The 12,167-nt window shown below is 37.9% G+C and overlaps 4 protein-coding genes across 4 annotated transcripts; 2 read left to right on the top strand and 2 right to left on the bottom strand.

The window, feature by feature from the left end:
* Nucleotides 1–684: 684 nt before the first annotated feature.
* Nucleotides 685–2,467, top strand: FDP41_008950 (uncharacterized protein; the record flags this gene model as incomplete). Its single annotated transcript, XM_044712857.1, has 3 exons — nucleotides 685–1,219; nucleotides 1,293–1,448; nucleotides 1,656–2,467. The coding sequence occupies 3 exons, from the start codon at nucleotides 685–687 to the stop codon at nucleotides 2,465–2,467; spliced, it is 1,503 nt and encodes a 500-aa protein (XP_044557415.1).
* A 109-nt stretch (nucleotides 2,468–2,576) lies between these two features.
* FDP41_008949 (uncharacterized protein) lies at nucleotides 2,577–5,472 on the bottom strand (the record flags this gene model as incomplete). Its single annotated transcript, XM_044712855.1, has 6 exons — nucleotides 2,577–3,670; nucleotides 3,726–3,801; nucleotides 3,851–4,033; nucleotides 4,080–4,201; nucleotides 4,251–5,146; nucleotides 5,204–5,472. The coding sequence occupies 6 exons, from the start codon at nucleotides 5,470–5,472 to the stop codon at nucleotides 2,577–2,579; spliced, it is 2,640 nt and encodes an 879-aa protein (XP_044557414.1).
* A 172-nt stretch (nucleotides 5,473–5,644) lies between these two features.
* FDP41_008948 (uncharacterized protein) lies at nucleotides 5,645–7,066 on the bottom strand (the record flags this gene model as incomplete). The annotated part of the gene is made up of 1 exon (XM_044712854.1): nucleotides 5,645–7,066. One exon carries the CDS (start codon nucleotides 7,064–7,066, stop codon nucleotides 5,645–5,647), a length of 1,422 nt encoding a protein of 473 aa, XP_044557413.1.
* Nucleotides 7,067–7,251: 185 nt separating this feature from the next.
* On the top strand, nucleotides 7,252–11,919 carry FDP41_008947 (uncharacterized protein; the record flags this gene model as incomplete). The annotated part of the gene is made up of 5 exons (XM_044712853.1): nucleotides 7,252–7,733; nucleotides 7,790–7,889; nucleotides 7,935–9,569; nucleotides 9,617–9,873; nucleotides 9,945–11,919. 5 exons carry the CDS (start codon nucleotides 7,252–7,254, stop codon nucleotides 11,917–11,919), a joined length of 4,449 nt encoding a protein of 1,482 aa, XP_044557412.1.
* Between the last annotated feature and the right edge of the window lie 248 nt (nucleotides 11,920–12,167).

The raw sequence follows: 12,167 nt of genomic DNA, 5'->3' as shown, positions 1-12,167 counted from the left end.
AAGGAGCTACTACAAGATGCAAAAATAATTTACACACAGAAAAGAAAGGAATGCAATGAATTTATCAGTCAGTTAACACTTGAACAGTATGCGCCCAAGCCTGGACAACAACCATTTTCTTAACAGCATGGGCAATAATACCCTGAATAACTATCTCTCGATACTCCATCATGTCATGTACATTCGACATGATTCTTTTATGACTAGTAGTTCCCCTTTAAATTCTGAATGAATCATGCAGGATAGCTGTTGACCACAACTCATCTCTCCTCTTTAAATTGAGCATCAAGCAAGAGTTATCTACTCTCTTTTCACAGTTGACACTTGTCGATGCCCTTAATGACAACCGTTGTTTGTTCGATAAGAGCACCTGTGAGAATGTGTTGATTTGCAGAATTCATTAAAAAAAAAAAGAATCACGACTGCTGCCAACTCACTTGTTTCCAAGCACTGTCAACATCTGTCATTTGCTGCAAAGCAATTTTTCTGTCAACCACCCCAAAGAACAAATCCCCCTCAGCTACTGCTGCTACTTCTGATCATACAACAGTCGAGTCATTTCCAAAGAAACAGAGATACACATTCGAACGTTGAGTCAACATCCTCAACAACATTGTTCTTTTTTTTGGCAATCCTTCTCCACTCCTCGCTTGTCTCTCCCAAAAATGCTCTGCGCACAAAAAAATGAGCCTCGCGCAAGCTTTGCCCCAAAGCAGCGGAGCCGCTCTAACGGCAACAACTTCCACGATGATGCACCCACCACCACCACCACCACAACAACAACCACAGTCCTCTAATAACAACAACAGCACCAATAACAACACCAACAGCAGTAGCACCACACACCATCATGGTAGTGTGGGAAGTAATCAACAACCACCAATATCCCCAATGCCTGTATCTCCCCGTAGTTCCAGTACACCTCCCACTGGGATTCCCCCACAATATCATCATCATGAGGGTATGATGCCCCGAAAGTCCTATTCTTGTGAGGACTTTGAACTGGGAGAACAAATTGGAGAGGGAGCGTATAGTAGAGTTGTTCTCGCCACCTTTAAACCAACCGGAAAGCAATATGCTTTGAAGATTATCAAGAAGCAATTGATTTTGAAGGAAAACAAGACCAAAACTGTAAAGATGGAGAAACAAGTATTGAACATGATGGACCATGATAATGTGATTAAATTGTTTTGTACATTCCAAGATGCCAATAATTTATGTAAGTACTACCAATATGGTCGTCATCATTGTTCACACAACATCACACGACACGGAAAATGATGACACTCTAGATTTTGCCCTCGAATATGCTCCAGGAGGAGAATTATACTCGTACATTAAAAACTATGGGCCGTTCTCGCTGGAAGCCACACAATTCTACACTGCTGAGATTGTGAATGCGATGGAGTATATGCACTCTCTCGGAATTATTCACAGAGATCTTAAGGGTAAGTTCATTAATGATTGGAATCCAATTCAAAATGAATTTGCTGACTCACGACCTACTGTGCTACACAACAGTATGTTGATATTTATGTCAGGCCCAAGAAGGAGAGATAACCTTTGTGTATTATCTCAATGATAGCCCGAAAACATTATTCTCAGTAAGGACATGCATGTAAAAATAACTGATTTTGGAACTGCAAAAATAACAGCTGAAGAAGAAGTGACTGTTGGAGATTCTCCTCTTAAGGCCAAGAAGGGTACATTTTGCGGAACTGTACAGTATGTGTCTCCAGAGATATTGAAAGATGAAGATTGTACTGAGGCTGCTGACTTGTGGGCTCTCGGTTGTATTGTATATCAAATGCTTACAGCCACTCATCCATTTAAGGCTGAGTCTGAATACTTAATTTTCCAAAAGATATTGAAGAGAGAGTTTGAATTCCCTGATGATTTTCCATATGTGGCACGTGATCTTGTCGACAAGTTACTCCAATTGGATGCCATGAAACGATTGGGTGTAGGTCCATGTGGGTATAAGGAGCTAAAAGCCCATCCCTTCTTTGATGGCATTGACTTTAATAATTTGAAGAATCAAACTCCACCATCTATTGTACCATTTGCTGATTTGGATGCTATTGAACTTGAAGACAAGCAAGACGACTTTGATGAACCTAATCCCTATATTGTAGAAAAATTGAACGAAAAGTGGTCACTATTTTTACTGAAAAACGAGTCCATCATCTATACTAGAAAAGTTATCAAACGAAGAAGATTGACCGCTAAAAAGAGACAGCTCATTCTAACTGATTGGCCCAGACTCATGTACATAGATTATGAAAACATGGTGGTGAAAGGTTTTGTGCCGCTATCAAAAACTCTTAAGGTTATCAAGAAGTCAGATAACAATATGATTTTACGCACACCAGGACGTGATTACATTATTGAGGACGTCAACGGTTGTGTAGACAAGTGGGCATACTGGATTGAGAAAATGATATCTGAAAAACTTGGTACTAACTGACAATACTAAGAACTAACTGTTTTTTAACCTAATAAAAACACTTCATTTCAACGAAATTTCCTTAAGTTCTTGATCTGCAGATTTCCAACAAAATTCCTTTACTTAGATTTCAATCATCCAAATAGTCCAGCAAGTTCATCTCGGTGACACCACCAGAATCTGTTTTCTTCTTTTCTGATGCGCTTGCAGGAGGAATAACCGACACTGGACTGCTATTACCTGTCGTAGGTTTTGAGGGCAATGGCTCGTCCTCATCATCATCTGGAATTGATGAGTCGATTAAACCTGCAGAAAATGACTTGGGTTGTTCTGTTTGTGAAGAAAATATTCTTCGAAGAGATTTTTTCTTTTTGATCTTTTCTCTCTTCTCCGTTTTCCTTTCTTTGACAGAATCTGATTTTGTTGTGGATTTGTCTTCCTCAACCTTGGGGTTATACACTCCAAACAAGGACTTCTTGTCATGTTTTCTTTGAGTAAGCTTACTCTTTGCTTTGAAAAATTGTGAGATGGTGGATAGGTAAAGCTCGGTGCTGTCCTTTGAAAAACCGGCTTTCTTCACAAACGTTTCAAACACAATCTCTCCCAGATCTGGATAAGTACTGGTTGCTTCAGACATGCATTGAAGTAAATCCTCGTCATCAATGGTATCAAAGACATCCTCAATCAGTCTCAGAGGTTTTACAATGGTGGAAACCCAACCATTATCGTCTTCAGGAGGTAAAAATGCAATGCTGGCTGCAATTTCAGACTTCACAACCTCTCGTTCTTCTTTGGTTAAGACAAACTTCTTTGTCATAAACGCGTCAATGTACCTGGTTACAAAATGAGTAAATACTTTGGTGACTATGGCGACCACTTTTTCCCATTCCATAAAATCGATTGGTAATTGAATGTCATTTTGCAACAATTCTAAAGCTTCTGTTACACATGTTCGTTCTCCCTTTTCGGTGTACCATTCCTTGGTAAATATTTTCTCAAGATAGGGGTCAATTTTGGATATGAATCTTTGGCACAAGGTATTTACAAGTTCTTTGGAAAGGCTGGAAAAGCCACTCAGCACTTCTTCCATCGTGATTTTATCCATCTCCAAGTCAGGCAACATCTCAGCGATTTGGTCCTGCAGATCTTGAGTAAACAAAATGCATTTGGTGCAGTCATTGGTGAGGGCTATTAATCTCTTAATTGTGATTTTATCAATATGCTCTGACATTATGAGTATTGTAATCCATCAATTTGCAATCGATTTCGCAACACTTACTGTTAACGCCGTCCTTCAAGTTTGCAGTGTAATCGGTCAATGTTTGTCTTATAGCAAATGATATTTGTTCCATGAGCTGAGAAGTTTCCAAGATGAGAGTGGCATGTTTCCTTATTCTTACTTACATCTTTTTGTCCACATTGAGAGATTGATTGTAATGCTTGATCCAGGGTAGTAAAAAAATCTATGGGTCCGTATGTATATAAAATGTCACCCTGTACTAAAAAACCTTTTTCATCGGAGTTATCTTTACAAATCGTATTAAAAAGGTTTTGAACAAGCTTTTCTCTCCATTCCATAATAGATTTCTGATTGCGTCATTTAATCAGCAGCTATCACGACAGCTATACTTACAAAGAAAGTAATATTAATTGTGGTTTTAAGGTCTGTGATCATACCAGAATAGTCTATTTCCACATTTTCGAGAGAGTCAAGGTACGGATCATAAATTTCTGGGTATTCAATGAGCCATTTAACTGCAGAGCAAAATTTGAAGAGTGAACCAAAATCACATTAAAAACTTACGTATTTGTGATCTTGTAATATTATCTGTGTCATCGGTGATGTAGTGACCTAAAATGTGTCGAACCTCATTGTCGAAAAATTCCACACATTTTTCAAAAATGTTGTATTTAGAAGGAAAGCATACAACTAGATGTTTCTCAATTGTTTCCAATTCAGACTCGACAAGATTTTTCATCTTGTCCATGACGTCCTCAATGTTTTCGTCATTTCCGACTTCATACCTCAAAGAGTTTTGGACATATCTTTCGATAGAGTCAAAACACATTTGTCGATAGTTTTTGTATGAATATCTTAAAGTTGGTTCAACGGTGTCGTGGGATGTTAAAGAATCCGCTTCAACTATCTTTTTTCTCTTTTCATCTCTTTCCATAATTCTAATGACCTGAATTAGTTTTTCTGGTTCTTCATGTGACAATCCTACCGCATTCTCAAAGTGCTTCTCCATGACCTTATTAAACAAATGCATCACAGAGTCAATTATGGACAAATATTTTGAAAATACTTGCATGCTTTGAGGATTGTTGGACGTTTCATCGAGTGCTTTTAACCTAAAGTCTTCCAATCCGCATAATCTTTCATAAATTGCAATCAATACATTGTGTGGATCTTCGTCATTAAAGTCAGTTTCCTCAAAACCAAATTGGCTTAGATCGACTTCCTCATCAAATTCATCATCTTCATCAGTCTCAACTTCTTCTTCTTGATTCATAAGTTTCTCCAACTCGCTCCTCAATATTTGTTTCATCTGGAATACTTCTTTTCTGAGATGGAGAAGCCTAGCAATCCACTCTCTTGTCTTTCCGATCATGTTCAAAATTGAAAATGCTTTCCGAATCGTTGAATAGCACTTGATAATTTCTTGTCCCTTTCTGGCCTTCTCTTTAAGACCTGCAAATCTAAAGTGATAAAAAGTTGAAATCAATAGCTGCAAGACTCTTCCGTACAATACCTACTCTGATTTTACACCTTTAAGAATACTTTGAGATGAATTGATCAATAATAAGGCACGTTGAGCTTCCTCAATCTGAGCTGAACACAATGTTGTAATTTGATTATGCAGCAGAGTATTGTTGTTTTGTATATTTTGAATTTCCGCAGCCACATTTTCCAACGATTTGGATGATTGTAACTCCGTTTCGGCAAGGGCCACTGCAAACCGCTTCACTCGCTCAATGGTGCTTCCATAATCGAAACCTTGCTCTCCAGTAAGGCTGTTGTTCATTTTTCTTCAAAGAAATCTTTTTTGAACGATCATAGAAATCATCGCGATGATTCATCTAAAATGATACTGCCTGTTGCTCGATCATCTCATGGAGAGTTATCAACAACAACAACAATTGAGAATTCAAGAGTGTGCAAAATAAATAGTGGTGGGTGTTGTATTCGAATTGCTCTTAATTAAGGTGTGTGATATGGCAGGGTAATTGAATGGTCTTTCCTTTGAAAGACTCCAAATTCTCGCCAGCATAGGTAATCAGAGGAGATATTTCACAGAGTTGAGTTTTGCAATCTCCAACAACATTGGCTCCAACCCGTTGTAGATACTTTGAATGGAGGATAGATAAATCTCTGCGACAAGTCTCAGGAGAATCGGCATTGTTTTGGTTTGGTGCATTCTTGAGAGGAGAAAATTCAGACTCTCGATCTACTTGGAAAATAGTAACAGATTTTGCATACTCTACAATATCAAAGTTGAAAAGTTCAAGTTTCACACCTGGTTGTTTCTTTTTCTCACCAGTATTGATGTCCACTGATTCGATATCTTTCTTTGCAATATGATACAGCTTGTGTGTGTTGAGAATTTCAGCACACCTTTCTAAAAACTCTAGTGTATAGAAGAAGTTGACAATATTACCTGCATTGAAACAGAGTTGTCCTGATGTTTGATCAACTCTTTCAGCCATTTCCTTAGTGATTTCACTATATTCGACAACATGATATTTGCCATTCTTCAATGCGAATACTCCTACTTTTTCATGAGGATCTCTCTTTGGCACTACCTTTGTACCAAAGTCACAGCCATGCTTAATACAATGTCCAATAAAAATTGGGTCTCCAATCTTCACCAAAATATTGTCCACACAGTACGAATGAATATATTTGATTCCTCTTTGTTTCATGTGATCCAAAATTCCAAATTTAACAAGAGCTTGATAAACTCCACCATTTCCATTGGGGGCTGTGGCAATTTCATATTTTGACTGCAACAATAGCTTGCCATCCATTGAAAAACAAGGGACATCTCCTTGCTGGAAAAATAGAATTTGTTCCTTTTTGAGTCCAAAATATGAATTGTCTTTGAAATATTGCTCAGTCTCTTCGTGAGTGAAGTTGGAAGTCATAATGTACCAAGGAATTGGTTGGTCAGCTCCAGCAAGTTGTTGTAATCTCAAAATTCTCTCTGCTTGGATATGGAACAAGGTCTTTCCACTCTGTAACCCAACATCATACATTCCTTTGGGTAATAAACTTCCGAGACGAGTACCTTGACCTCCCGAAAGTAACAGCACGCCCAACTCTCCTCGTTTAATAGCATCCATACCAATTTGTTTTAATTCTTCCTCTTCGGTGCCACTTCTGTTGAAGGATATCACCTGATTCGGAGGAGGCTCAATCACATCGGAGGGTCGACTTGGAGAACCAGATAAAACCACCGATTCCTGAAACATTCCATTCAACAACTCAGGGCTTGGTAACTCTTCCAATTGTTGATACAGTTGTGCCAATTGTTCTTCGGAGAGGTCCTTCTCGAAGGTGAATATGTGTCCCTGACCATTTCTCACAAACAAATCGCGAAGGTTTTGATGTTGAGTCATTTTTTGCTGTTTTGATATTTCTTTAAAATCCAACGATTTTCTGTCAATGAAAAAGGAGATGAAAGTTGATGGCAAATTGGAAGAGTGAAGGAAAACACAATACATAATTATTGAGTAGTAGTAGAAACATTAGCCAAGCCACGTCTACCTTGTCGATTGGGGAGAATCCAAAGCATTACAAAAAAATGCCCAATAAGAATAAGAAGAAATCGCTGCCGTCTTCAATGACGGCCACATCTTCTTCAAATACTCAATCACAACAACAACATCAACCCGAAGATGTTGTAGCTAGTGCTTCATCAAGAAATATTCATGAGGAGTTGAGAAACGAATTATTTTCGGAAGTAATCGTTTATCCCGATTCCTTGAGTTTTTATTATGTGAATGAACCAAATGTAAATCAACAGCCTTCAATATCGTATAAAGAAGCTCTACAAAAACCTAGTGAAACTAAAATAATTAAAAAGCCTCTTCTTGAAGAGTTTACTATTGATGATCCCTTGAAAATTGATTGTACAAGAAAAATTATGATCATCTTTTTTTTCAAAACAAAAGAACACAACATGATGGTGAATTCAGATATTCTCCCAGGAGGAGAAGAAGAGGATGATAAGGAATCCACAAACCAACCTTTGATTGCTGAGGCAAGCATTACTTTAAAAATTATGTAAGTGTGTGGAACCTCAATGCCATTAATTTAACACCCCAAAAATCTGTATGCAGCCTGCCAGTTGGATATCCAATTTTACCTCCTGAAGTCACCATAGAAAATGCTATCGGTATGAGCAAGGAGAGCGTGAAGCAGCTCTACGACAAAATAATAGTAAGTGTTTGAAAAGGATTATGTATGATTAGTGACGTTCGTAAGTCAAAATGCAATGAGGGGAAAGGGTTCCAATTGTTGCATGAAATAATTACAACTTGTACTGATGGAGTGAAAGAATATGTAGAAAGGCTAGAACAAGATTACTATAATGAAAAGAGACGAGCAATAGAAGAAAAAGAAAAACGACAAAAACTCAACAAACAAAAAGAACAAGAAATTATTGACATGGGCGCAAAGAGAAAGCAAATGATTAAAGAACAAAAAACAAGAAAGCTAGAACATAAGTTAAAACTCATGATGGACGAATCTCCAACACCCATCAGCAAAGTCACAGAAGAAATTTTTGAATATCAAAAAAGTATGCATGGTCAATCGTCAAGCAGCCCTGTGTCGAAATTTACCTCTCATGATCACGAGGAAGAAGAAGAGGAAAAAGATGAATATTTAAATTATTCAGAGGAAGATGATGAGAGCCATAGCGAAGAAGAAGAAGATAGCGAAGAAGAGGAAGAAGAGGAAAAACCAAAAAATCGTAACTTTTTCAAAAGAGCTGTCTTGGTGGATAGTGATGAGGAAGAAAGTGACGCTAGTGAAGAGGAGGAAGAAGAAGAGGAAGAAGAGTTAGTGTTAGAAGAAGAAGAGGAAGAAGATGACTCGAAAAAGAAAAAAACACAAAAAAAGCCATCTCACAGATCTTCTCCCATATCGATAAGGGAAGAAAAGGAATCCAGCGATTCTAGTCAATCTGGAACCAGCCCTGGAGTTGTATCATCTAGCCCAGCTAAAAATTTTATCAACTTCTATCTAGACGCAAAAAAGAAAAAAGAAGATGCTCGCTTAGAAGAATTAACAGAGGATAATCAACAGCGAACTCAAATGCTTCTGGTTCATCTCATCAAAATATTTTGTAACAGACTTTCCAAAGATCAAAAACATGCTTTTACAGAGTTGACAGAGCAACTTATGAAAATAGGAGTTTTGTCACCCTCTATGGAAAAGTATATTTCAAATTTTACAGAGTTTAAAGAACAATTTAGAAACCTATTTAATGAACAAATCAAAACAGCCTCAGAAAGCGCAGTTGAGCCGTTTTCCTTCTTTTGGAGAGAACCAAGCGACCAGGTGGATTCCTCTTCATTAAGCTTATCAAGGTACAAAACAGATTTCGAAGAACTCGAGCGATTGGGGGAAGGAGGCTTTGGAATGGTCACAAAAGTCAAAAATCAGCTCGATCAAAGAATTTATGCGATTAAGAAAATTAAATTCCAGTCAAGGGATGAGAAAGAAGAGAAAATTATTTTGAGAGAGGTTAATCTGTTATCAAGACTAAACCATAGCTACATTGTACGATATTTCAACGCATGGAGAGAGGAAAATAATGAAACTATAGAAAATGAAATGTTTGAAAGTAACTCAGATGAAACAGAATATTATAACTTTGACTCAGTTTCCGAAATGACAGAACCTAAAACTAAAACGGAGCTAAAGTCAACAAATGCCTTCACCAAAAATGTGCCAACACGTATTCTGTATATACAAATGGAATATTGCCAAGAAACTCTTCGAGAGGTCATTGACAAGACCTCTCTAACACGAGATGAAGCATGGCGGTATCTAAGACAAACGGTAGAGGCTCTCAATTATCTGCATAAGAATGACATTATACATCGTGACCTGGTAAGTTCTATCATTCCACAGCCAGTTATTGCAATATCCTATTTTAGAAACCAAGTAACCTCTTTATTAGTGTAGATCGAACCATTAAGGTGGGAGATTTTGGACTTTCAGTTGCTGTGAGAGGCAAGTCACACTATTATCGACATCACAGAGGACAATCTGAATTTTCCTTATCTCAATCAAACTCATCAGAGCTGTCTACAGGAGTAGGCACAGCATTATACAGCGCTCCAGAGATCTTAACGTCACCTCACTATTCCTCAAAGGTTGATATTTATTCATTAGGAATTATTTTCTTTGAAATGTAAGTGTCCTTTAAAATGTTTCAATGACACATGAACGACACTGTTATGATCACACACTCTCAAAAATTAGGCTCCATCCCAGGTTTTCCACTGGAAGCGAACGCCTTGTGGTAATATCAAAACTTCGTGAGACTGGTAAAGTTCCTCCTTCTTTTCCAGCAGTTTATGAAAAGGAAAAAGAGATTATAGAATGGATGCTCAATGAGGACCCAGAAAAAAGGCCCACTGCTGAACAGTTGTTAGGGTCAGAGTACATGCCTATATCCACCACAGAAGAAAAACTTTCCATTCTATTTAACAGAAAAGAAAAAGATTTATCCATCAGCAATGAGTTTAATTTAGCCAAAGTTTACAATCGAGAAAAAGCAATTCTAACTCTCCAATCAATATTTCACCTGCATGCAGCCGTCCAATTCGACGTAGAAATTTACTTTCCAAACAGTGACCAATTGGATGGAATGATTCAAGAAAAAGACTCGTATCCTGTCATGTTCAAGTCAGGAAAATTGATGAACATTGCAAAAGATGGAGCCATTACACTCGCAAGGTATTTGGCAAGACTTCCTAACGACCGTGAAATCAAGTTTTTGAAACGATACTCATTCCAGAATGTGGTAAAACAAAGCGATAAATCCGGTTTCACAATGAGTCAAGTATGCTCTGTTGACATTGTGGGCTCAAGATTTGGACTTATTACAGACGCAGAGATTATCAAGATTCTTAGTAGAATTGCAAAGGTCTTTGTACCAAAACATGGCCGTTGGGTTCTCAGAATTAATCATACCGGCGTTATTTATTCCATATTAGACTATTGTGGAGTACCCAAGAGAGAATACGAAGAACTTTGCAGGTTCGTTTCAAAACGAAAAAAGTGTAACTACACTTGGAATCAACCTGTACCAGAAGGAAAGCCAATTCTAAAAGATTTATTTAGATTGAGAGGAGCTGTGGATGTCACAAGACAAAAGCTTGCCAATATTTTTACTAACATTGGAGCTAGAGAGGCCCTCAATGATATTTCAACCCTGCTCAATAACATTTCGATATGGGGTATTGACAAGTCCAATGTCAAGATTGAATTTGATACAAGCCTAACGAACGACTACCAACGATATAGTGGTGTGATTTTCCAATTTGGAATTCAAAAAGGTGATGATTACATTGCTATTATGAATGGTGGTAGATATGACAAAATGGTCACTCACTTCACACTCTTTGATAAGACACCTCAATATGTGGTAGGAGCGAATATAAAACTCGAGAAATTATTTAGACATACCCTTTTGGTGGATACCAAACAAACGACAGAGCTCACCACCAGTGAAGAGGAAGAGCCGATCATTCCTCATTTTGACAGTGGTGTGCCACAAGTACTCGTATATTCAGAAAATAAGGGAATTAAGGAAGAAAGGATGAGAGTTGCTGACATGTTATGGGAAGCAGGAATCAAGACAGATTTGACCTATGACGATAATACCGATTATGAATATGTGAAAACCTATTGCAAGCAACACAAGGTCAAATACATTGTCGTAACCAAGTCAAACCTCATTTCCAAAAATCTAGTGAGAATTCGATTATCTACTAACCAAGATTCAGAATCAGGCATCAAGAAAGCAAAAGTCTACGAAATTGACAAGAAAAATCTCGTTGCCTACATTACCAGTGAAGGAAAGCAGAAAAAGCCAACCACTCCAAGCGCTTCCTCAAGCACCATCCAGCCAAGCTCACCTCTAGATACAATACCTGAAAATCACGTTGTGTTTTTACAACCTAAAAACAAAGCAAAACATCAAAGTACTGCCAGCATTGCCGTTAAGAAATGTTCACAACAAGTCAAGTCCTTGTTGGAAGATAGTGTTGTACTAATTTCGCTAACACTCACTAGTCAAGATGTGAAAAAGATTGCCAACACCACTCATCGACCTCCAAGTGGTGGCACCACAGAAGCGGACATTCTCGCCAAATACGTGAAGGATCATGATACGAATATATTTATTTACACGTCGAAAGATGATAAGGTGACTACCATCCTGAAGAAATAGGATGACCATTAAATCAACGATGAATCACATTGTATGATAGACCATGCATCCTATGCACTATTTTCAGACGACAGTCAACCATCACATGGTAAAGACAGTTTAAACAAAATCACAATGTAACAGCTTAAGCGTGTCAATAATTTATGTTTGTGACCTTGTTGAAGAGAACTTGTTAATTGCAAAGAGTTTCGTTCGCTTGGCTATTGCGGAGGTCTGGCAGTGTATCCCAGCCGCTGCATCTTTGTTGG

The sequence above is a fragment of the Naegleria fowleri genome (assembly GCF_008403515.1).
Source record: "Naegleria fowleri strain ATCC 30894 chromosome Unknown tig66, whole genome shotgun sequence".
In the NCBI taxonomy this organism is placed as follows: Eukaryota; Heterolobosea; class Eutetramitea; order Acrasida; family Naegleriidae; genus Naegleria; species Naegleria fowleri.
The sequence above is the reverse complement of the archived record's forward strand: the minus strand, read 5'-3'. Positions and strand labels throughout refer to the sequence as shown.